At 44.9% G+C, this 25,953-nt stretch overlaps 2 protein-coding genes across 5 annotated transcripts in view; both read left to right on the top strand.

Moving 5' to 3' along the window:
- The window catches only part of LOC133378922 (uncharacterized), a 53,176-nt gene extending 27,823 nt beyond the window's left edge, over nt 1-25,353 (top strand). Inside the window, 5 exon segments of the mRNA XM_061613535.1 lie at nt 18,542-18,982; nt 19,156-19,276; nt 19,652-19,734; nt 20,370-20,487; nt 21,221-25,353. Of these exon segments, the coding sequence (XP_061469519.1) occupies nt 18,542-18,982; nt 19,156-19,276; nt 19,652-19,734; nt 20,370-20,487; nt 21,221-22,509 (2,052 nt within the window). The 3' untranslated portion in view covers nt 22,510-25,353.
- LOC133381450 (uncharacterized) lies at nt 1,304-13,658 on the top strand. Of its 4 annotated transcripts, none has more exons than XM_061620581.1 (7): nt 1,396-1,557; nt 3,141-3,223; nt 3,488-3,614; nt 5,694-6,200; nt 9,565-9,678; nt 10,010-10,078; nt 12,195-13,658. In XM_061620581.1, exons 2-7 carry the CDS (start codon nt 3,149-3,151, stop codon nt 12,545-12,547), a joined length of 1,245 nt encoding a protein of 414 aa, XP_061476565.1. In that variant the 5' UTR covers nt 1,396-1,557; nt 3,141-3,148; the 3' UTR covers nt 12,548-13,658. The 4 variants fall into 4 exon arrangements, with proteins under 4 accessions (XP_061476563.1, XP_061476562.1, XP_061476565.1 ...); XM_061620580.1 differs by having other exon boundaries at nt 1,487-1,553; XM_061620579.1 differs by lacking the exon at nt 3,141-3,223 and having other exon boundaries at nt 1,304-1,557; nt 12,237-13,658.
- Nucleotides 25,354-25,953: the final 600 nt, after the last annotated feature.

The raw sequence follows: 25,953 nt of genomic DNA, 5'->3' as shown, positions 1-25,953 counted from the left end.
AATGTATAGTGTGGAAATGATCCCTGAGGGGAGCAATTCTGGATGAGAGCCAGGAGGCCCATCTGGTCCAGCATCCCATCCTCAATAAGGAGGCCAGCCAGGTGCTTCTCAAAAGCCCATCAGCCGGCCTTGAAAGCAAGCTCCTTCACTTGCCCCTCCGTTCTCAGGCAAGTGGAATTAAGAGGTACATTGCCTCTGACCATGGAGGTTCCATATAGTGACTAATACCAATTGATTGACCTCTCCTCCTGGAAGTCGTCCTTCCCCCCTCCCCTTTAAAAGTCATCTGAGCCTGGGTCCCTCGCCACGTTTTGTGGTTCTGAACTGATAACGTGTGGAAGCCACTCTTCATGTGTTGAACGTCTCTACCTGGAGACCCAGGGCCTGCAGGAAGAGAACATTGCCGCCCAGGGAAGGAGAGTCTGCTGCTGCTGCTGCTGTGGGATCACCACCTCCACCACCCTTCCCTGTGGGACTTCTGCCTGGCAGACCTGCATCCTGCAGGACCAGGCCCCAGGTACCCAGCCAGCTGGGACTGATTGCTACCACCTGTCCCTCTTTGGAGGGATACATAAGCCGGCTGGCTGGGGTGGCCTGGGTGTGTGTTTGTTTTTTGTTTGTTTTTTGTGTGCTGCTTTTTTTTTTTTTTGGTGGGATTAAGGAGGATTAATTTTATGATGTTTTAATTGGAAATTGGTTTTAAATTGTTTAGGACTGTGGTTTGTTTTTGTATATGTATATTATGTATAGCTTTTTGTTATTGTAAGTCGCCTAGAGTGTCCACTAACCTGGACAGATAGGCGACCAATAAATAAAATATTATTATTATTATTATTACCTCTCCCCCTCAAGGTTGCTCCCTTTGCACCAGGCCACCACCACCCCGGGACTGCAGAGATGGGGGCTTGCAAAGGGGCCGCGCCATGGAGTTTAGAATCCGGTTTGCAGTGTGAATGCAGGAGGAAGCCCCAGATCCTGGAAAGAGGAGTTTGGAGCCTTCTCTTTCCCGCCCCCCTTTTCACCCCAAACCAGTTTCACTCCTCGCTCTTCCTGCAGTCTCATCCCACCAACCCAATTTCACTTTTCTCGGGGACGGGGTAACAAAGAGCCGCCTTCGCTCTGAACCGGAGAGGCGGCAAAGCAAAAACAGACGAGCCCGGCTGCCGGATCAGGCCAGTGGCCCACCTAAGCCGGCATCCTCGCCTCACAGTGGCCAACCAGTTGCCAATCACGGGAATAAAAGCATTCTTCGCCGGCGGCTTCCTCCCATTTTCATCACCTGGAGGGGAAATGTCGAGGCTGCCTCCCGCCCACCCCGACGCGCAACGCGCATTTTCTCCTTGTCTCCCGCCTGGAGAGATCGCATTGCTTCTAAGGGTTAAAATGAACTGAACTCGATTCCTAGAGAGGAAGGGTATGACGGGGGAGGGGTCTTCCAGAGGAAAGGCTCCTCCCCCACCCCAAAAAGTCCTTTCCTGCCCGGCTCCTCACGTGGAGAGAAGCGGCTTCTGTGTTACCCAGGCGGCTGCATCGGTCGCCGTTTCTGGGATCTGGTTGGTGAGACCCCCTCTTTTGTGCATTTGGGGTGCAGGGGAGCCCCAGGGGTGCAGGGAAGGGGGCATCGGAGGCACTGCAAGGCAGGGAAGCGAGGAAGGGGAAGAGGTGCCCAGTTTCCAAGCTAGGCAGCTATTGGGGGGAATCAGGCGATTGCTGGCGTGCCCAGGGTTGAGAAGAGCAAGCGAGACCCTCGCCCCATTTCACCCCTACGGGGAGGTAGTCTGTTGGGCTGGTCCATTTGGGACTCCCCCCCCCCCCAAAAAAAAACCAAAACAGGGATCGGAGCTTCTCTATCCTCCTGCTTCTCCGCCCTGCAAACCCCTGAGGCTCCTTTCATATGACAGAGGTGGAGTGGGGAAACTTAAAGGAGCGCACTTGAAGTGAAGGCACAGCTTTTACTCCAGTAGGGAATTAAAAAAAACAATTAAGGCATCCCCGGTAGCCGGCATTTCCTGGGTGCAAGCGATCGAGGGTGTTCCTCACCGTTCCTCATTCCTTAGCAATCAATGGATATGATGGTGGGCAGCGGCGGGGTGCATTTCTCTCTGGCCGGTGAGTCACTGTCACGGGATATGCATCCAGAGTGGAAGGGGAATAAAGAGATGGATCGGGACCTTGTCCAGTTAGTAACCTACTACTGAGGCAAGGATACCACAAATGGGCAGTGCGTAAGACCAACTGGAGTAGTCGTGGTAAGGGTGGAAGCTTCATATTCAGAAGCAGTCCAGCAGATCTTAGATGCGGCTAAGAAATGTTAACTTGATTTTACATTAAAAATACATAAATAAAATGTAGATCTATGTCAGAAATGAAGATTTTCCGCATAGGCAGATTCAATGGACTAATAAAACTATTTTGCAAGTCTCTTCCTGCCTGCATTTGGCTCTGAAGGAAAGTAGCTTCTGTGTTTCCAAAGGTTGCTTCGGTAACCCCTTTCTGGATTCTCAGGCTGCCCACAGTCCACCCCACCCCACAGTGTATTTGGAGGAATGGGAGTCCCAGTGCTGTTGGGGAGGTTGCATTGGGCTAGATTTTATCTTCATTGTTTTTAGATTTTTAATGTCTAGGTATTGTATGCCTATTTTGTACGTCACCCAGAGTCGCTGGACAGCCAGCCAGATGGGCGACTAATAAATTCAATAAATAAATAAATAAATAGGAAGAATAGCAATGCTGGACAGTGAGGAGGGGGCTAGGAGGCCCCTGGGGGAGGCGCGATTAAGAAAATGCAGAGGGGATTGGCTGATTGCTAGGGCATATGGACTGCAAAGAGCAAGTGAAACCCCCCCCTTCCATATTACCACAAAAGGAGGATCCCCTTCAGCTGATCTGTCTGGAATCTTCCACAACACCTGCATCAGAGAAAATCTCCTGCAAAGAGGGAAGGTGCAGGGCAAGATTTAAATTCCTTTATTCATTATGCAAGAAATCCTTGAGATGCTTAATGGGGTATATTGTATTTTCACGCAACTGAACTTGTACAGATGTTTGAAATAGATACGACGGACGAGGTGTATTGGCGTTTCAGTGTCACAACCTCTGAGCATGCACTGATGGCTTCCCACCACCTTTGTCTCTCGCAGGAGGTGCAATGATGCAGGCAAGGCCTACTCAGCCGTCTCCTCTTTGTGGCGGAGGGGACGCCGCTGCTCTGGCATCGGATCAGGTAGGAGGAAGGATCACAAGGGAGACTGCTAGGGGGAAGCCTGGGTACCGCCTCCTGCTCCTCTCCTGGGACCTAAACTGATCTCTCTTCCTTCTTTTTGCTTCTGTCAAGCCCACCTGCCATGAAGGTTGTGAATGCCGCTCCAGAAGGTTTACATTCTGTGGGATAATACCTAGCCATTTTGCCTTGAAGAGTCTTCTTGATTTTGTTAGTAGATCATCTTTATGTTACCTATAAAGCGGCAATTTTCTCCTTCTCTTTCAGGGTCCCGTGTCCTTTGAAGATGTGGCTGTGCATTTCACAGAAGAGGAGTGGGCCCTTCTGGATCCTGACCAGAGAGCTCTGCATAAGGAAGTCATGGAGGAGAATTATAATCTCGTCGCCTATCTCAGTAAGACTCTTGGTTTCCACTTGAAAATTGCTAAAGGCCTTGGCGGACCACTTCATGATTTTGTTGCCTGTTGTATCAATTACAGTGCTCTGTGCTAGATGCTGCATGTTCTTTAGCTGTATTTTTTTTGCTTCTTTTTTCATATATTGCCTTACACTCTGAATTTTGTGGAATTCAAATTTTGTGATACAATGTAAGAAATAAAAGAATTTCATAGAATTCAAATTGTGACCCGAATGAAGCCCGTGGACCACTGGTGGTCTGCAGGCCACAGTTTGGGAACCCCTGACATAGGGTTTAAGATACCTGAATGCAGCTAAAATATGGTTCAATATTTGGATTTTGGATAAAGTTAAATTCTTCATTTTTTTTGAAGTAAATCTCTGAACAGCTTGTCTTGAACATTTTACTCATCATTCTAAAAGAATTTTAGGGAAGGTGATTGAGAGGGTTGTGGCGCAGCAATTGCAAGTACTCTTGGATGAAACAGATTATCTTGACCCATCCCAGTCTGGGTTCAGGCCTGGTTATGGGACTGAATCGGCCTTGGTCGCCCTGATGGATGACCTTTATCGGGAGAAGGACAGGGGGAGTGCGACCCTGTTATTCTTACTTTATCTCTCAGCGGCTTTTGATATCATTGACCATGGTATCCTTCTGGGCCGACTTCGTGAGATGGATATTGGAGGCACTGTTTTACAGTGGTTCCGATCCTATCTCCAGGGTTGCTCTCAGAGAATAGCATTGGGTGACTGTCTTTCTGCCCCCTGGCAGTTGTGCTGTGGGGTGCTGCAGGGTACCATCTTGTCCCCCATGCTGTTTAACATCTATATGAAGCCCTTGGGAGCAGTCATCAGGAGATTTGGGGCGAGTCTGAATCCTAGCAAGATGGAGGCACTGTGGGTTGGTGGTTCCCGAGTTCGGATAATTGGTCAGTTGCCTGCTTCAGATGGGGTCGTACTCACTCTGAAAGAGCAGGTCTGTAGTCTGGGGGTGCTCCTGGATCCATCTTTGTCGCTAGAGGCCCAGGTGACCTCCGTGGCTAGGAGTTCCTTTTACCAGCTTCGGCTGATAAGACTGCTGAGACCATTTCTGGACCGGGATAGCCTGACTACTGTTGTCCACGCACTGGTAACCTCCAGGCTGGATTACTGTAATGCGCTCTATGTGGGGCTGCCCTTAATGTTGGTCCAGAAGCTGCAGCTGGTGCAAAATGCGTTGGCGAGACTGCTCACTGGGGCAGAGTATTGCCAACATGTCACCCTGCTGCTGAAAGAATTGCACTGGCTGCCCATTTGCTACCGGGCTAAGTTCAAGGTTCTAGTTTTGGTGTACAAAGCCCTATACAGCTCGGGACCAGGATACCTGAAAGATCATCTTACCCCTTATATACCCAGTCGATCACTGCGCTCTGTGGGTGAGGGCCTCCTGCAGATGCCATCTTATCAGGAGGTTCGTTCTGCACAATATAGGAAACGGACCTTTAGTGTGGCAGCACCTACCCTGTGGAATTCCCTCCCTTTGAACATTAGGCAGGCGCCATCTCTGCTATCTTTTCGGCGCCTTTTGAAGACTTTTCTTTTTCAACAAGCCTTATAAGTTGAGACCTATCCCAGTCTGCATCTGTGTTAGAATTGCTTGTTAATATGTGTGTTTTTTACTATGTTTTTAACCCTTTTTTAAAAGATGTTTTTAAAGCTTTTTTAAAAAAATGTTTTTAGCATTGTTTTGTTTTAATGTATTTTAAGGTCTGTTTATGATGTTTTAAAGTGTTTTTAGTGTTTCTGTTTGCCGCCCTGGGCTCCTGCTGGGAGGAAGGGCAGGATATAGATCAAATAATAAATCAAATCAATCAATCAAATATTTCATAATCCAATTTTTTCAGAAAAAAACAAAAACAAAAAAACTTTTGGGGAAAAATCCTGTTTATTTTGTGTGGCCTTTTTTGAGGGGCCTTTACATCTCTATACCTGACAATTTAACAATTTAAATTGCCAGTTTAAACCAGTACTTGGATTTCTCCCCAAGAGCCTGAAAGGGTGAATTACATTTTTCATACAACTGAACTCCCTCCTCTAGAATGCACATCATTGTCGGACATGCGGAAAAGTGGACGTGGCGTTTCATGGCGTTACAGAGAGGTTTTGGATCTCCTAGATATATGGGGTGAAGCCAAGATCCAGGACATTCTTAAGGCCAGCTACAGAAACATAGAAACATTTGAAGATATAGCTATGCAGATGTCCTGCAGAGGACACAACAGGACCGGAGTTGAATGCAGAAATAAAACAAAGGCTCTGCGCAGTGAGTACCGCAAAGTGATTGCTCACAACCGAAAGTCTGGGAATAGCAAAGTTACATGCCCGTTCTATGAGGAACTGCACAGCATCCTTCGTGGGGATGCTAGTATAACCCCAAAAAGAATTGCGAGATGTATTCACGGTCTTCGTCGCACAAAGCAAGCACCCGCGGCACCAGCGGCTCCAGAAACATCAGCTGCTAGGCCGCCACAAAGGTCCAATATCAAATCTGAAGGTTTGCTCACAGTGGATGTTGAGGGCTACCTTGGAGAACAGATTTGTGTAGGTGAGTTGCACCAAACCCACTGATTACTTATGCTTTGTTTCAATCGTTTTTTGTTTGTTTGCTTGCTTTATATCGGTGAATGGGACCACCAGTTATTTTATTTTATTTGGAAATGGTCTGTTTCTGGCACTAGCACAATTCTTTGGGCAGCATTTTAAGGAAAGTCAATTGACCTCCATTTACCATTTCTTCCTTGCAACTGTGTGGCATTTACCTCTCCCCTTTTTTAAATTGGGCAAAAGAAATCAGTGTTCTAAGATCGATTACCTGTGCATCCATCAATCAGACATCATGAACTGGGGTTGGGGGACATGATTCTGGTCAGCCAGCATCTGACTGGCCACTGTCAATTTTGGGGTAACACAATTGTGTCTACAGAACACTGGCAGAAAAGTAATGTCAGTTGCCTGTTTTTTCACACTATTATGCCAGGAAAACCTTTAAAGTCCCAGCAGGGTTTTTTAGCGCGATCAAATTCACCGAGATGTGTAAATTGCCTTTCTAAATCATGATGATTTCATGTATATAGATAGGGATATACAGATTGCACCCTTGGGGGCTACATTTCCAGTAGGAATTCTGTTCATGGTCTGGAACTATGCATGTGGGAAGGAGTCAGGAACTATGCATGTGGGAAGGAACTTACAATGTAGGCATAATGCATGAATATGTGTTGTTTATAAAAATCTATCTTTTACCAAAGAAGGGAGCCTGTGGGTTTTTTGAACCAGCTGTATAACTGAACAGTCTGAATTCAGACTGCTCAATTGAGTCTACTGGTAAAGAACTTCCTAATAGCAACAAGTGTTTTCCGGATTCCAAGGCTCAAAGCCTTGGCGGTTGCCAGATTGGAAGCAAATGCGGTAGTGCTTCTGAATGAATGGGTCAGTCTCTGATGTTACAGCAGTCTCAAGTATTTATTGCTTCATGGAAAATATTTGTGGAAAATATTCATGGCACAAAATATTTTGGAAGACAGCATAGATAAAAGATGTAAAAACACGAAACAATGATACTTCGCAGCATGGCAATTTGCAAGTACAATGAATGGCGGCTATACATTCGCCCATTTAAACTGCTTTTCTGGGTTAGCGACGCCAGTGTCATGCCAAGCAGTTCATTGAGAAAAAGGGACACACATGACTTTTTTCTTGAATCGCTTGCTGCTACGGGAATATATTCCATTCACGTAGCGTGGCATAGGGTTTTCTGAAGGCTCCTAAGGTAAATGAATGATCACATTATTGCACTTGGTTTGTAGGTGCGGGAAAGACATTGAGTTGGTTGTGTCCCTTAACTATGAAGTGGGATTTTTTGGACTTGAAAATGTGTTTGGCCGCACCTTGCACCTGTAGTCATGCAACGGTGAAATGGCAGTCCCCGTTTTTACCCCTCACTTTCCCTTTCATTTATTGCAGACCTTTCACATAAATAGCAAGTACATTGACACCTTTGTTGTCCCTTGCCATTCACAGAAATCTTTAATGAACAGTAGACCATAAGGGTGCAAGATATATATCCATATACAAATAACATAATAAAGACTTGGATGGGCAATGTAAACATTGAATACCTGTGGATTTCGCCTAACAAGCAGAATATAGATATGGCTACAAATATATTGCACCTTGATGGTACACTTTTAAAGATTGAAATCTGTGCATGCTCTGGAACTATGCCGGTCGCACGGTGCTTTGAATGCATGTGCCATGTGGCATGTATGTGTTTTACATTGCCATCTACTTTTAACTTAAAAGCCTCGGCGGTTTCCAGTTTGTAGGCCAATGGGACCATGCATGTGAACGCCTAACTATTTAACGTTAGTGTGATCAACATTGTCAGTTGGTTCATTGATAACATTGGTTTAAAAATGATAAGGGTCTTGCAACAATTTGGGGCAGAGAGGGGGCATCATAGCCGAGAGAAAAGGTGGTAAAGAAAAAAAAAGCATGATGCTTCGCAGCATGACAATTTGCAAGAGTGATGAATGGTGGCTTTACATCCTCCAATGGGAGGTGCTTGTCCTTTCTAGGTATGCCCAGGGCTTGCCAAGCAGTTCATTGAGAAAAAGTGATGGATGTACATTTTGTGAATGAATCAAATTCTGCTGTATGCCATTAACAGCGCATTGCATAGTGTTTTCTTTAGGAAGCTGACATCCAACCTGTATTCGCACACCATATCAACGACTTTTTTTTCTCGTGAGCCACCTTTTGAGTGAGCATTCCCAGTGTTGCATGGTAATGATTTACGCCCCTGCCCCGTCTTTTCAGAAACGGAACACTTTTTGAAATAAAAACGGGTCTGTTTTAAATAGTAAGGAATGATCTGTGTCAACAGTAGTTTTCTCATGTGGCAATTTCCGCTCTGAAAAGTGACTGTTGTGTTAAGAGTAAGCAATGTAGACCTTTTTTCTTCCCCCCACCCAAGTTTTTTGATGTTATTGAGACGGCCATACCCACATAATGTTATGGATTGTGAAAGGCGCACACACAGAACATCATAGCTTTATAGGTACAAACTCAAGTTACAATGCTCAGTTATAAAAACGTTTTTGTCAGTGTGCCCAAGAACCCCCAACCCCCAAAAAGAGTTTATGTGGCTTTTATTTTACATGTTAACCTTGTTGATATTTCAATCAGTGATGTGTGTTGTTATTATAATAAAAAATAACAACAATGCTAACATTTATTTCTTTCCGTTTCTACATTTCCAGCAAAGATTTACCACTCTACAGGGAACTAGTAACCAGAGTCAATGTGTCCATGTTCCCCACATTCCACGTCAAAGCCTTGCATAGATACAAGGGTCACCGTAGTTTCTGTGTTATTTGCAGGATGAGTACACCATTAAACCTATCAGACAGAGCTTTCTTTTGTCATGCAATCGGAGGGAAAATGAGGAAACTTCCACTGTGGATATCTGTTATAGACTTGTGTATGTAGATGTATTAATTGTATGTGCAAAAGAAGAGATGGATTGATTCCATAAAAGAAGCTGCAGACCTAAACTTACAAGATCTGAACAGGGCGGTTCATGACAGATGCTCCTGGAGGTCACTGATTCATAAGTTCGCCATAAGTCGAAATCGACTTGAAGGCACATAACAACAAAAATGCGCAAAAGACAGAACAGAGTGTAATAGTGCTAACCAGCTATTTATTCTCCTGAAATATTTGTATTTGAAACAAGAGGAGAACAAATTAAAAATTAATCTTACACACCGCTATTATATGAAAAAGGGGGCTTGTATACATCGATAGTGTTCGGGCATGTACATAAAGACAATTCATCTTGTGATGTTGTTACTGTGTATTTCTTTTTCCTCCTTACTAAGTATCAATCTTCGTTTTTCTTCACACAGGGACAGACCGCCATACCCTTTCTTCTGCTGTAGATCATGCCGTTCCAGCTAATCTATTGAATGAAGAAAAGGATCCGCATTCCTTAGGAGAAACCAGCAATGGAGTAGATAGTTGTGAGTATTTAAAAAATCATGAGCCACTACTAAACCTATCTTGCCAAACCTTGCGCACTGTAACTCTTTTCCTGAAAGCAATGGGCAGAAAATGCTCCATTTGTGGCACATGTGTGATAGTTTAGGGGAATTGAACATGGTTCTGTTTTTGCAACAGACAGACACATGGAATGTCCAGCCATGCCTTTGGAGTCAATGATCTCCAAAGTAACTTGGAGACGCCACTGAATAGGCATCCTGCTTTCACGTTTTTCTTTCTTCGCCACAATAGCAAGCATTTGCCATCAACGCCCTTGTAGGAATATTACTAATGAATGTTTTCACACCACAGGTTTGGCCACAGTACAAAATATCAGCGCTGGTGACACAACAGTACCAGAAGATCCATTTGCCTCTGTTGGTGTGTATATATATGTAAATTTAATGTAAATGTAAATTTAATGTTTTGGTCGCCTATCTGGCCGAAGCCACTCTAGGCGACGTACATATTAAATTCCAATAAAATACAATAAATACAGTAAATACAATAAAATATTATATACTCAGCAATAACAAAATAACAACATATGCAGTAGATAACAACAGGCATTCAGTATGTAAATTAGCCCACCCCGGCGGTCCCAAAGGCCTGTCCAAACAGCCAAGTTTTTAAGGCTCGGCGGAAAGTATCCAGGGAAGGGGCATGCCAAAGATCGAACGGGAGGGAATTCCAGAGAGTGGGGGCCGCCACTGAAAAAGCCCTCTCTCTAGTCCCCACCAACCTAGCTACTGTTGTTGGTGGGATTGAGAGAAGGCCCTGTGTGGCTGATCTTGTCGGGCGGCATAATTGGTGGTGCTGGAGGTGCTCCTTCAGATAAACTGGGCCGAAACCGTATAGGGATTTAAAGGTTAACACCAACACCTTGAATTGGGCCCGGAAAACTACTGGAAGCCAGTGTAGATTGAATAATACTGGTGTAATATGATCACGGCGACGACTGTTTGTAAGTAAACGAGCCGCTGCATTCTGTACCAGTTGAAGTTTCTGGACCGTTTTCAAGGGTAACCCCACGTAGAGCGCATTGCAGTAGTCTAATCGAGAGGTGACCAGGGCATGTACTACCAGTGGGAGCTGATGAACAGGGAGGTAGGGTTGCAGCCTACATATGAGGTGTAATTGGTACCCGGCTGCACGGCTCACTGCCGAAATCTGAGCCTCCATGGACAGCCTGGAATCAAGAACAACCCCAAGGCTGCGGACCTGGTCCTTCAGGGGTAATTGTACCCCATTAAGCCTCAGGTCAACAGAGCCCAACCTTCCTCTGTCTCCCACAAGCAGCACCTTGGTCTTGTCAGGATTTAGCTTCAGCCTGTTCCTTCCCATCCATCCACTCACGGATTCCAGGCACTTGGACATGGTCTCCACAGCCAACTCTGGTGAGGACTTAAATGAGAGATGGAGCTGAGTGTCATCTGCATATTGGTGACACCGCAGCCCAAATCTCCTGATGATGGATCCCAGCGGCTTCATATAGATGTTAAATAGCATGGGAGAGAGGATAGAACCCTGTGGCACTCCACAAGTGAGAGGCCAAGGGTCTGAAACCTCATCGCCCAATGCTACCTGTTGATGCCTGTCAGAGAGAAAGGAACGGAACCACCGTAGAACAGTGCCTCCTATTCCCATTCCTTCCAGGCGATCCAACAGGATACCGTGGTCGACGGTATCAAAAGCCGCTGAAAGATCCAGGAGGACAAGAAAGGTGAATTCTCCCCTATCTAGTGCCCTCCTCATATCATCCACCAGAGCGACCATGGCTGTTTCAGTTCCATGTCCAGTCCTGAAACCCGATTGGTATGGATCCAGATAATCCGTTTCATCCAAGTGTGCTGACAATTGGTTAGCCACCACTCGCTCAATGATCTTGCCCAGAAATGGCAAATTCGAAACTGGGCGAAAGTTGTTCAAAATTTGGGGATCCAAGGAGGACTTCTTTAAGATAGGCTTTATAATTGCCTCCTTGAGGGCCAGTGGCATTACACCCTCCGCTAAGGATGCGTTTACCACCGCCCTAATCCCTTCGCTCAGTTTCTCCTTGAATATATATATTCATAATTTTGGCTCAATAATTGCTTTAATGAAGAAAAAATGTAACAATAAAATAGCCTTTAATTATAAAAAAAATTATCTGGGAAAAACAGAAGGGAGTAGAAAAAGAGGAAGGCTAAACAAGAGATGGATTGATTTCATAAAGGAAGCCACAGACCTAAACTTACAAGATCTGAACAGGGTGGTTCACGACAGATGCTGTTGGAGGTCGCTGATTCATAGGGTCGCCACAAGTCGTAGTTGACTTGAAGGCACATAACAACAACAAATTATAAAGTGGTCATGTAACCATCATCCCGCTATGGAAAACGTTTGACGTTAGCCCAAGTTGTACAAGACGGCCATTTGTTTGATGCCTTATGCTTTTTCAGTGCCAAAGCAACTTTCCTTTGTTTTTAATTAATTCCTTTGTTGTTGTTGGCAACAGACACCACAATCCCAAATCCAATGGCAACTCTTTTCCCAACAGAACGCCTAACCCTTCTTCGAACACAAAAAAATAAGGGTGGACGCATTGAATCGCTGCTCATGGCCATGATGGAGCAGTCCAAAAAAGAAGCAGCAGTTTCCTCTAGGCAGCGACAGCAGTTCCTTGATTTAATGCGTGTGGACCAAGCAATGAATGCAAATATGATGCGGTTGCTACGGAAAGAGTTCTCGGAAGCAAGGAAGGAGAGATTGCTCTATGAACAGCATATGAATGCAAAGGAATCTGCACTTGAGGGACTCCTTCAAAGTATTAACCTACTGGCAGATTATGTGTGCCAGGAAAAGGTCTAGACCAGAACAACAACAGCTTCACCAAATAGACCCATTGGCATCCCCCCATGTCTGACCCAACTCCCTTATCCAACCACAGGGACATCACTCACTTGCAGATGACAAATTTTACATCTGAAATTGCATTAAACACACAGAAATAGAGAGAGAGCACACTTGACAATAGGGAACCACAAGTGGACAACTGTTTGTCAACCTCTGTGGATAAGGAAGAGATTATTCCATCATCATAGTGCATACTTTCTGGCATTCCTCCAGGAACGACATGCAACCCTTCTGGGTTAGATAACAACTCCATGGGAGTACATAGCCCTATTCTACCTACTTCCCACTCACAAATGTATACTATTGACAGCCAAAGCTCATCAAGCATTGCGGCACCCCCAAGGCAGCCACTGGGTTCAACACAGACCATGTCCCCGCCCCTCATGCACAATTTGCAAAAGGGTCCCTTACAGTCCATAAGCAGAACACTCGCCACTCATAGCAGTTAAAGGCACTCGAAGGACCACATTGGCAGTCTCGAAATACCGGACGATATAGGGAAGGAACCAGAAACTGCAGCTCAGATCTATCTGATTGGTTTTTGGTGGACTATCAACAGACAGGAGAAATGCACAAAGTTGTTTGTTGTGTAAATGCAACTGAAAAGAGTGTGTTCTCTCCTTTGCTGTATCAAGGAAGTTGTATGGGGGTATTTAGGCAAAAAGTTACAGTACCAATTTATGGTGGTCCTGTGCAGATGGGCATGGTCCGTAAACAGCAACATTGGCAGGCCATGTTTTTGGCATAAAAGCGAAGGCATTTTCCATCAGGAGAGTCAAAAAAACAAAAACAACTAGGATTATTGTTGTCAGCTACACATGCTGGACACTCAGAACGAGCTGCAAACTAACCGTTTTTTACGCAAGGGCAATATGTAATATTCATGTGAATTAGATATATTTTATAACTCATATTCTTTTTTTGTTTTGTATATGATTCACTTTGTTTTCATTTTATGTACATTGTTTAGAGATTTATTGCTCAATTATGTTACTTAAAATGTGGATTATTGTTCTTATGATTAGCAACTGTATTGAATGTAGAATTTACACTGATTTTTGTTGAAATGCAAACCACTTTGAGATTTTTTGAAATATAAAGTGGTATACAAATTAAATACATACAAATACATACAATAGGAATGGTGCTTTGTGTCAGCTGAGTCAGTTTTTACTGATGTGCCAAATAATGTCACATCAGTAAAAGTTCCTGACATCAATAAGAAGTGGCATTCAGTCAATGTGCCCACAGAAGCATCATCAGCTTCAAAATAGGCACAAGGGGGCATGTGTGTTCTGTTCTGGTGTACCTTCACCGAGAGGCACTGGATGAGTAATGTGCAGTGTAAATTTGTATAACATTTACTTCATTGTCCAAAACTGCATCCAGTTCTGGTCTCCGCACTTCAAGAAGGATGCAGACAAACTGGAACAGGTTCAGAGGCTACTGTGCTGCATTTGCAGTATTTTAACTTTTTTGCATCTCAGGGGAAAAGATGGCAACGTGTGTGTGTGTGTGTGTGTAAAGTAAAATAATTGGTTACTTTCAGAGCAATTGCAATTGTAATGGTAATTACTACTTTTTGGGCCATGTAATTGTAACTGTAATTTATTACTTTTTAAAAGTAATCTTCCAAGCTCTGGACACTCCTCATGTCCATTGGAAACTATTCTGCAGAACAGTCAGTGCCATTATTCCACAATTATTTTTGGAGCTTTTTTTTAGTGTTGCAAATTGTTGCTGTACTTCACATACTCACAGAAACAGAAGCAAAGGAGAATGATTTACTATAGGAAACTTCACTAAAATTGCAAAGTAAATCAAATGTATTTAAAGTGACTATCTCAACTATATCAACTGTTTTAATATTGTTGCTTCCTCCCTGCTAAAACAAGACCAGCACAGCACATGCCTTGTTTCTGTTATTTGGGCTGATTGCAGGGGTTTCATGCTTTTTGGCTCCTAGGCACATCTGTTGTTGTGAGAGAAGGCATTGACAAGGATTTCATTCTCTGCCCAGCAGGGAAAGGGGGCAAGGGGGCGTGGCTGTGACTATCATGAAGGGCCCCTGTACTTCTGAATTTGCCGCTACACTACTGTGCACAAAAAAATGGAAATGGACTGTCTTCAACTCAATTTCACCTTACGGGGACCCTATGAACAGGGTTTTCATGGTGAGCGGTATTCAGAGGGGTTTTTACCATTGCCTTCCTCTGAGGCTGAGAGGCAGTGACTGGCCCAAGGCCACCCAGTGGGCTTCCTGTCTGTGTGGGGGATTCAAACCCTGGTCTCCCAGATCATAGTCCAACACTCTAACCACTACGCAACACTGCTTCCCTACCTCTTTGGTTCCCTGCCCTGTTCTCCTACCCCATGCAGTTCAACTGTCAGTGGGGAACCTGAAGCGTCACTGAGTTTAAGGAGCCCTGAGGCCCTTCGACCCTTAGAGCGCCAGGCGAGGGATCCAGACGCAGAAGCATTTTCCTCTCTACCTTGCGAGGAGATGGGGGGGGGGGACACGAGATTTCCTGCGCGCTGGGGGAATGACCGAACATTAAAACAGAAACAGACCTCTCACTGACAACTTCTCCTAAATTTCATCGGGGTGGGAAAATATCAGAGCCGCCCCCCCCCCAGGCCAAAACACACCCACCTGGGTGCAATGCACGTTTTTTCCTCCTCGGCTCCGGCTTCCAAAGACGCGCAGAGAGAGGTGAACCAGTGCCTTGGCCCTCGAAGGGTTAAGATAACCTGAACCCGATGCCTAGAGAGGAAGGGAAGGGGGAGGCTTCCAGAGCGAGTGCGGCGTCTTTCCCCCGCAGGGAGGGGGCTTCTGTCTCTCTCCAGCGCTGCATCGGTGGCACCTTCTAGGATCTGGTGAGTCCCCCCCCTTTGTGCATGTGGATGAAGGGGGGTCGCAGAGAGGAGGGTGCCCAGAGGAATTGCAAGGAAGGAAAGGGAGGGGGATCGAGGTAGGAGACCCCCGGAGGAGGGAGAGGTGCCCAGACTCCAATGCCAAGCTCTGGAAGAAGAGGAAAGGGGGGTCTCGAGCAGAACGGGAGGGCGCAGGGGCGGAGAAGAGCAAGCGGGAGCCTCCCCCCATTTCACCCCATGGGAAGTTGGCCTGTTCCGCTGAGCCACCTTGGGAGAGAGCCTCTCTCCGAACGCTGAGTTGATCCTTAGGGATCCCTTCCACTTAGAAGACCCTCAGGGAGTGAGAGAGGCCCACCTGATGAACGAGAGGGGGAGATCAGGAGGTGATCCCCATAGGGAAGGGGGCCCTTAAAAAGCAGGAGAAAAACCTGGATAGATAGATGGATAGATAGATAATGGCAGCCACTGGAGGCAGTTCCAAAGGCAGTTGGACAGCCACCTGTTGGGTAGGCTGTAAGTTGGATGTCTGCATTGAGCAGAGGGTTGGGCTGGATGGCCTTATGGGCCCCTTCCAACTTTTCTAGGATTCTAGGCCACTGGTCCCTGGAGCTCAGTATTGTTTACCCCAACTGGCATTGGCTTTACAGGATTTTTGACAAGCAGTCTTTCACAGCCTTACCTGGAGAGGTGGAAGACTGAACTGGGACTCTGTATCTGAGCCACAGCCCTTCCCCAAGGAGGAAAAAGTTAGGTAGATCAAAAGATAAGAGAAAGGGGGAAAGGTGGGGAGGGGGAACCAAAAGATAATTAAAAATCTATCTCAACAAAGCCCAGTCTGTGGGTCCCAGCTTTCTTTTGGAGGGGAGCAGGAACATCCTACTCATTACATCTTCCCTCCTTGGCTCCTGCTTGGTGCACCCCAGAGAAATGGCTCTGCTGCTTGGCCTAATTGCAGTTAAAAGGACTTTGGCATCCCAGGGATGCAGGGGAAGATGCGGGGGGTGGAGGCTGTGGGGAAGGCCGGACAGTAAATGGGGAGAACAGTGGGGCAGAGCTGCTGATTGGGAAGGTGGAGGGGGCCATTAATTGGGTGTGGGTCTCCACCTCTCCATGCCAACCTGTGTCCTCTGGTGTGTTTTTGTATGTAGCTGATGAGAAGGGGAGACTATTCAAGCAGGGTATGAAAGCGATCAGAAGTGGGTGCAACAAGTTTAGAAGGGATGGGGCGGAACAACGTGAGGAAACAAAACGGAGCAGAGCTGGTGGATCCCAGTTTCTGTTGGGCACAAAGCTTTTGGGCTCCTCGGAAGGAAAGACGGTACTGCTGGCAACAAGAAGCTGCCCTGAGTGAAACTTTGATCTGTCAGAGCCCTTAGCTGGGAGAGGGGTGGAACCTCCATGTGTAGAGGAAGTATACCAGACACCAGATACTGCAGAGAAAAGTCACTAAACAATTAAAAATGTCTGAATAAAAAAAAAAGGTTATAGTTTCATCTCACTTATGCATGAAATTAAAGAAATGCTAGTTGATTAAAAGCAAAACGTTAAATTTCAAAGTCATTAATAGCAGCACTTCAAACAGTAGTACGTTGGTGGAAAACACTGTGAGGATTAGACTTAGATGTGTGGTATAGAAATATATAGAATATAGCAGTGTTAGATAAAATTAAACATGATCTTTGGTACCTGCAAGGTAGGGTAAAAGCAAAGGCTTTTGGTGCCTTTTGGTGGAAATTCATGACGTACATAAATAAAAATGATTTATGTGGACAACTATCAGATGCTGCCAGAATTACTTAGGTTTCATAATGAATTTGAGGTAATAACTTGTCAAATATTTTGATTTGTAAGATATACTTGCTGTCTATGTTATTTTGATTGTAAAGGATAATAATTAAAATTTATATGAAAAATCTGGCATTTTTTTGGTTTTTTGGTTGAAGTACACCTATAATTTAAACCAACTTCACGATAGTTTAGCTTGGGGCTTTTAAACTTAGATAGAAGGCTATGAAAGAAGAGGTGACAGAGGTGTGAGAAATTATGCATGGTGGATACAGAGTTTTTCTCTCTCACTTATAACTCAGAACCCAGAGATTTCCAGTGAAGCTGAACTGTGGAACATTCAGGACAGGGAAAAAAAAGTAAATCTTGACATGCTGCATAATTAAAACTACTGAATTCCACCAACTTCAATGGCTTTAAATGGGGATTGGAGAAGAGCTTTGTGGATACCATGGACTGCGAAAAAGACAAATAATTGGGTGTTAGAACAAATTAAACCAGAACTATCACTAGAAGCTAAAATGATGAAACTGAGGTTATCATACTTTGGACACATCATGAGAAGACATGATTCGTTAGAAAAGATGATAATGCTGGGGAAAACAGCAGGGAGTAGAAAAAGAGGAAGACCAAACGAGATGGATCGATTCCATAAAAGAAGCCACAGACCTGAACTTATGAGATCTGAACAAGGTGGTTCATGACAGATGCTCTTGGAGCTCACTGATTCATAGGGTCGCCATAAGTCGTAGTCGACGGAGGCACATAACAGCAAAAGACAAATGCATGAAAGGTAAAGCTATCAATGGGTCCTAGTGATGGTGGCTACATTACTGCCAGCATTTGGGGCTGGATGCCTCTGAACACCAGTTGATGAGGGTCATGAGAAGGCAACTGCTGTTGTGCTCATGTCCTGGCTTCTGGGTTTTCTAGAGGCATCTGGATGGCCACTGTGAGCCCAGGGTGCTGGACTAGATGCACCATTGGTCTGATCTAGCAGGCTCTTCTTATGTTCCTGATTAGTTGTGGTGGGACAGGCCACTGGGAGAGATGTTGCATCTGGTGATTCTCAACCAGACTGAAGGCTTTAATCCGTGTCCCTCACTTGACCCCACAAGTCTCTTTATACCTTGTCTTTCAACTGCCTTTCTTTCTGGGACAAAACCTGCTTGCTAGAAAGACTCATTAATTCACTTACCCTACGATCTCTTGCCCTTTCAGGACTTGGTAGCACCTCCAGTTACGGCACCCTTTGGCAGAAGAGGGACAGAGCCTCCTGGGGCATCTTAGAGGTTTCCTTTGTGTCCAACAAAGATGGAAGAGAAAAACTCAGCTGACCCTGAAGCAGGAAAGGGCCCCTGTGCAATCCAGACAAGGAGCAGTGGGGAATTCTGGGAAAGAACAGCGGAGAAGATCCTGCATGAGGAGGAGACCCTCATCTCAGATGTGCAGCGCCAGCAGTTCAGGCAGTTGTGTTACCAGGAGGCTGAGGGACCCCGAGAGGCTTGCAGCCGACTCCACCATCTTTGCCGTGAGTGGCTGAAGCCAGAGCGACACACAAAGAACCAGATCCTGGACCTGGTGATCCTGGACCAGTTGCTTGCTGTCCTTCCCCCGGAGATGGCGAGCTGGGTGAGGGAATGTGGAGCAGAGAGCAGTTCCCAGGCGGTGGCCCTGGCCGAAGGTTTCCTCCTGAGCCAGGAAGAGTACAGGAAGCAGGAAGAGCAGCAGGTGAGAGTTTTTTGTACCGTTACTTCCAAAGTGCTCAGCATGTGGGGGAAGATATCCAAATACTCTCTAGAATTGCTTAATCATTTCCAGAAATCATCCAGGCCGTCCTGTGCCTCTGTCATTCTCTTTCTAATCTATTTCCTTTGCAACTGTCTTTGGCATTGCTGTTTCAGGGTCTGTTTGCAGAAGTGGCCACTGATTTCTGTGGGGCAGAGAAGTTTCCATCGGATGCCAGGGAGAGTCCCCTGCAGAGTTGGAATATGCCGGAGGGCGATGGAGGTACCACCTTGCTAAGTAAGGGTTAAGTTGATCTATTGTGATCTATTATGCAAGGATTGGATTCATGGGTCTAAGTGATCAATTAGAGGGGATTCTTTTATCTGATTCCTGATTCTTTTGGGGGAAGATCCTTGCCCTTGGCATTTTCTACAGTTCAAAGAGGAGCTCATTTTCAGTGGGTGACAACCAAAACCAGTACTTTGATTTCTGGCCATAAGACCAATTGGGGAGAGATGTGTTTACAAATTACTGAAATATAAAATGCGTATGAACAGCCAAAATATATACGATGGATGAGACATTTTATAATGTCAATGCGTACTTAGACATGAGTCACTTCATCTCTGAGACAAGGACGTGCTGATGGCTTCCCACATTTGTCTCTCACAGGTGATGGAAAGATGCTGGCAAGACCTACTCAGCCGTCTCTTCTGTGTGGTGGAGGGGAAGCAGCTGCTGTGGCACCAGATCAGGTAAGGGGAAGGATCATTGGGGAGACAGTCAGTGGACAGCCTCTGTCTAGATGCTGCCTAAACTAATCTCTCTGTTTGTTTCTCTCAAATCTGACCACTAGGGAATGATTCTCATGAAAGTGTTGAGTTTGTTTATTTATTTATGTATTACATTTATTTACCACCCCATAGGCGAAGCTCTCTGGGCAGTTTACAGTAATTAAAACATTATAAACAAATATACAAATTTTAAAACACAAAAAACAATTTAAAACACAATTTAAAAATAATATTTTTTTTTTTTAAACACATGCTAAAATGCCTGGGAGAAGAGGAAAGTCTTGACCTGGCACCGAAAAGATAACAGTGTTGGCGCCAGGTGCACCTCGTCAAAGAGATCATTCCATAATTTGGGGGCCAAAACCGAGAAGGCCCTCTCCGTTGTTGCCATTCTCCGAGCTTCCCTCGGAGTAGGCACCCAGAGGAGGGCCTTGGGTATTGAGTGTAGTGTACGGGTGGGTTCATGTCGGGAGAGGCATTCCATCAAGTTCTCGTGGAGAATACCCAGCCATCCTTCCCTGATGAATCTTCTGGGGTTTGCTAGTATATCATGTTTACGTTATCTATAAAGAGGCACATATTTCCTTTTCTTTCAGGGTCTGGTGTCTGTTGAGGATGTGGCTGTGTATTTCACCGAGGAGGAGTGGATTTTGCTGGATCCCAACCAGAGAGCTCTGTACAGGGAAGTCGTGGATGAGATCGTTGCCTCCCTTGGTAAGTCTCCTTGTTTGCATAGTAGAAAATATAAAATGAGTCTTTTTGCACATTTCCTATAGTTTAGCAGGATTTCCTCTATTAATTATTTATATTAAAACATTTATATCCTGCTTTTCGATTTAGCAGAAAAGTACAAGGGGACAAAATGTTAAAACCACAACATAATGCCAACAATTTAACAGCGGCAGGAAACAGGAAGAGTTGCAATAAATACAAATACTATCCAGTATTGCCTGTTCAGACTGGTAGCATCTCTTCAAAGTCTCGTGCGCAGCATGTCCAAGGGCTCCTTCCAAGAAGCTTTGGCTGGAGTAGTCATGGATTGAATTTGGGATTTTCTGCAGGCACATGACTTGCTCCGTCACTCGGTGATAGGACATATCTTTCTCATTCTTATCCTATCTGTATCCTGCCATTGCTCCAAACAGTTCAGGAGAGAATGCATGTGGCTGTTCTGTGGTTTTCTCACAGCAGAACCCTGTGAGGTAGGTTAGCTGGAGCGTGATTGCCCAAGACCTCCCAGGGAGCTCCATGTCTGAGCTGGGAGAGGATCTCCCGGAACCCAGTCCAACACTATAAAACAGAGGCAGATAAATGGTTGGTAAGAGCGGCCTCCTAGCAGATCTTTTCAGTTCTTCCACGATCACAAGTGTTATTTGTGATTGTTCAGTGATTTGGGGCTCCATCTCTGTCTCAGGTTACCAGTAGTTTCTTTTCTTCTTTGCAACAGGTCATGAACTGGAAACCAAGAGTAAGGGAGAACTACATGGGGTGTTCCCAGAAAGAGACACATGTATAAATGGGGAGCGTCAGAGAAGGAAATTTGAAGAAGAAGAGAAGAGAAGGCATGAATCTCCTACTTCTCTGGGCAGTGCTTCCCATGAAATCCCAGTTCAGGAAAACCTGGAAAAAGGAAAAGAAACAAATACATGCTCTGTGTGTCAGAGAGGTTTCCATTCCAAATCAAAATGCAAAGCTCATTACAAAATCCACAAAGGGGAGAAACCATATAAATGTTTGGAATGTAGAAAGCGGTTCTGTCACAAGGCGGCTCTCATCAGTCATCAAAGAATTCACACAGGAAAGAAACCATGTGAATGCTTTGAGTGTGGAAAGAGATTCCGTCAGAGTTCTCATCTGATTGCCCACCAAAGGATCCATACAGGGGAAAAACCATATAAATGCATTGAATGTGGAAAGAGCTTCAGTAGAAGAGCAAACCTTTATTTGCATAAAAAAACTCACACAGATGAAAAACCACATCAATGCTTGGAATGTGGAAAGAGCTTTAGAAAGAAGAGTACTCTCTCTTCCCATCAAAGGATTCACACAGGGGAGAAACCATATAAATGCATGGAATGTGGAAAGAGCTTCGGTGAGAAGAGAAATCTCACTTTCCACCAAAGGCTTCACACAGGGGAGAAACCACATAAATGCTTGGAGTGTGGAAAGAGCTTCACACATAGCAGAAGTCTCACTGTTCATCAGAGAATCCATACAGGTGAAAACCCATATAAATGCTTGGAATGTGGAAAGAGCTTTCGTTGCAATTCTGACCTTCTTGCCCATCAAAGAATCCATACAGGGGAGAAACCATATAAATGTCTGGAGTGTGGAAAGAGCTTCTCACACAGGACAAATCTCATCAGACATCAAGGAAGTCACACAAAGGAGAAACCGTATAAATGCTTGGAGTGTGGAAAGAGCTTCTCACAGAAAACAAATCTCACCAGACACCAAGGAACTCACACAGGAGAGAAACCATATCGGTGCTTGGAATGTGGGAAATGCTTCTCTCAGAAGAAAAATCTCACTAGACATCAAGGAAGTCACACAGGGGAGAAACCATATCAATGCTTGGAATGTGGAAAGAGCTTTTGTGACAATAGAGACCTTATTACCCATCAAAGAATCCATACAGGGGAGAAGCCATATAAATGTGTGGAATGTGGAAAGAGCTTCAGTTGCAAGAGAAGATTAATTTCTCATCAACGAATTCACATGCTGGAAAACCCATAAAATGCTTGGAATATGAAAAAATACTTCTAACTTCTGATCGAAGAATTCACACGGAGAAACACTAGAAGCAGGTGGAGGTCTGCAGAGTGGGCCTCTTGCTAGTTCTATCGCTTTGTTGTATCTGAATCAGGAGAGGTGGCTGAAGTGTTACGAGCGGTGCTTGGAGGTGGTGATGGGCTGTATGTGGGCCAATAAATTGAAGCTGAATCCCAGGGGGAAAAGGGATGTTATGTGTCACAAGTTCGGGGAAGTGGAGAGACATCCCCACAGCTTTGGGCTTCTGGATTCAATCTTGTCGCTGGAGGCTCAGGTTGCCTCAGGTAAAAGCAATGGCTTTCTCCAGCTACAGCTGGTTCACCAGCTATGATCCCTTTTGTACAGAGATGACTTGGCTACTGTACTCTAGGTTCTGGCAACTTCCATTATTACAATGTGCTCTGCATGGGGCTGCCTTTGAAGATGACTCAGAAACTTCAACTGGTCCAAAATGCAGTGGCCAAATTATTGGCTGGATTCCCATTTAGATTTCACATAACCCCTGTTTTAAAAAAAGTCTTCATTGGTTGCCAATTGGTGCTTACTCTTGTGTTTGAATCTGTAAATGACTTAGGCCCCAAATATCTGAGAAAATGCCTCCTTCCCTATAGCTCCTCTCGGGTGTTGAGATTGACAGAGGGGGCCTTTTTGGTCATTCCAATGTCCTAAGTTCAGGGGCAGGGGTTGGCCATTCTCTATGGCAGCCTCTAAGTTGTGGACTTCAACCCACAGAGATGCGTCTCACACCATCATCATCATCATCATCATTATTCTTCTTGTTATTATTATTAATTAATTACACTTGTATACCGCCCCATAGCCAAAGCTCTCTGGGTGGTTTACAACATAAAAATCAATATACATTTACATGTAGTACAACTGCTAGTAAAAAAAAGAAAAACAATAATTCACATTTTAAATAAACATAACTGAACAATAAACCTCTAAACAATATACATAACATTATACAGCTTTCATCATAAGCTGAAGTCACACCTCTTCATCGTGACCTTTGACACTTGAGACATATATTTCTAGGACTGTCTCTAGTTGTGAATGTAATTTATTTTAAACTGTTTTAAATATTATATATTAAATGGTGGTGACCTGCCTCGAACCTGCTGGTGAAGGGCAGGTAAAAAGTATTGAAGCAGGAGGAGGAGGAATAGGGAATGAGATTCTTTTACAGGGTCATTCATGGGCAATCACTCGTGACCGAATAAGATTGTCTTCCAAAATAAAGTCTTAACGGTGGGTCCATAAGTGACTGTGGAGGCCGATTCTGGATCCACACAGCCTCCCACAGTGAGGACATAGGTTTCCAGATGGAAGATGGTCACGATGAGGATTTGCTTGATGTGCCTTCCACTTAGCTCGTTTGTCCCTTTCACTCTGTATTCGTGCTTCTTCAAAGTCCACCATCACTACAAGGTGATGATCCAGCAAGGGGTTTCACGGTGTAACCCCATTTCACATTGGAGAATCCACTTTTGAGATCTGCTGTATCAATCAGCCTTCCTCAGCCTAGCGCTCTCCAGATATTTCAGGCTACAATTCTTATTAATTCCTTGACAGGTCTGATGGAGGTTGTAGTCCAAACCCTCTGGAGGGCAAACTGAGAACCCTGTTTCAAAAGCACACAAATTCATATTGATCCATTTTTTAGAAGTTACTAAATCCAACTTTTCCATCCTTGCCATTTAGTGATGGCATGACCCTGCAAAAAAATTCATGAGTGGTCATATGCTGTCCAGGCAGTTTCTCTAAATTCAGAATATGCTCTCAGACACATACCCCGTAGGCTGCCATAGATACTCTCAGACTGTAAAAGAAATAGAAATACTAAGATCCTCTAATTTACTAAACATGTTTTAATGGGTTCCAATTCTCCTCTCAGTCTTAGCAGAAACTTCTTTACTTTCCATCCATTCCATCAGGCTGCTTCCCCCACTGTCATCTAACTGTAGCCATTCCATCAGGCTGTAGGAGACTGCAAGGCCTCTCCATCCACTCTGCTGAAAGATGAGCAATGCTTGCATCTTCTTCTCCTTGACCTTTTTGTGTTCATCTGGTCCTCACAAGAACTCCGTAACTAAGAAATAGTTCCTGGGTTGGTTTTTCCCCCTCCTCCCTCCCAATACTTGACTCCCAGCTGTCCATGGAGGCTCAAGTCACGGCTGTGAGCCGGGCGGCGCTGTATCAACTCCATCTGATACGGAGGCTGCGCCCCTACCTTCCCAACCATCTGCTCCCACCGGTAGTACATGCCCTGGTCACCTCTCGCCTAGACTACTGTAATGCGCTCTACGTGGGGTTACCCTTGAAAACGGTCCGGAAGCTGCAACTGGTACAGAATGCGGCGGCTCGTCTGATTAAAGGCAGCCGCTGGCAAGATCACATCACTCCAGTGCTGAAGGAGTTGCACTGGCTACCGGTTGTTTACCGGGCCCAATTCAAGGTGTTGGTTTTGACCTTTAAAACCCTATACGGTTTTAGCCCAGTCTATCTGAAGGAGCGCCTCCAGCATCGTCAGGGATGCCGCTCAACAAGATCAGCCTCAGAAGACCTTCTCTCGATCCCACCGGTTAAAACAGCTAGACAGGTGAGGACTAGAGAGAGGGCTTTTTCAATAGTGGCCCCCACCCTGTGGAACTCTCTCCCAAATGATCTCCGCCATGCCCCTTCTATGATGAGCTTCCGCCGGGCCTTGAAAACCTGGCTCTTCAGGCAGGCTTTTGGGGTGGGTTAGGTTTTTACTGTTATGGTTTTAAATTTAACGTTTTAATGTATTGTTTTTTATCTTGTACATCGCCCAGAGTGGCTGGACAACCAGCCAGATGGGCGACTAATAAATTTAATAAATAAATAAATAAATAAATAAAAATACCTATTCCTTTTGTGCCATGTCTTTTAGATTGCAAGCCTGGTTGCAAGGTTGCTATTGATATTTCCCTTTATCAGGAAAAGGACAGGGGAGTGTCACCCTTTCTTCCCTCCCCAAACCCAATTTTATTCCTCCTATCCCAACTTTCCCTCCTTTAATTCTTTACTCCCTCTAATCTCACCAACCTAATCTCACTTTTCTCCGAAGAGCTGTATTTACTGCATCAGATATGCAGAAAAGAAAAGGGGGAGAGAGAGGCATGCACTAGTGATGAGGGAGAAATTCGATTCAGTTTGCACTTACCTGAATTTATCAAATTTGCATGAGAACCCAAACACAGCCAACCTTCAAAGTTGGCACTTGTCCAAACCAATGTTTATAAAAATGCATATAGTCGGAGAATATTTATATGAAAAAATGAACACATTACTGAACATAACAAACAAAAATTCATTACATTAGGAAATATGGCTAGCAAACAGTTGCTCCAGAAGAAGGTATGCTAAACTCTGGCCCACTTTGGT

This window comes from Rhineura floridana, chromosome 3 (genome assembly GCF_030035675.1).
Source record: "Rhineura floridana isolate rRhiFlo1 chromosome 3, rRhiFlo1.hap2, whole genome shotgun sequence".
Classification (NCBI taxonomy): Eukaryota; Metazoa; Chordata; class Lepidosauria; order Squamata; family Rhineuridae; genus Rhineura; species Rhineura floridana.
The sequence above is the reverse complement of the archived record's forward strand: the minus strand, read 5'-3'. Positions and strand labels throughout refer to the sequence as shown.

Excerpts from the sequence above, each read along its gene's own strand:
- LOC133381450 (XM_061620578.1), top strand. The coding sequence starts at position 1,417 with ATGACGGGGGAGGGGTCTTCCAGAGGAAAGGCTCCTCCCCCACCCCAA. Across the intron at positions 1,558-3,487 it reads CCGTTTCTGGGATCTGGTTG|GGTCCCGTGTCCTTTGAAGA; the intron begins GTGAGACCCCCT and ends CTTCTCTTTCAG. Across the intron at positions 10,079-12,194 it reads AGATCCATTTGCCTCTGTTG|ACACCACAATCCCAAATCCA; the intron begins GTGTGTATATAT and ends TGTTGGCAACAG.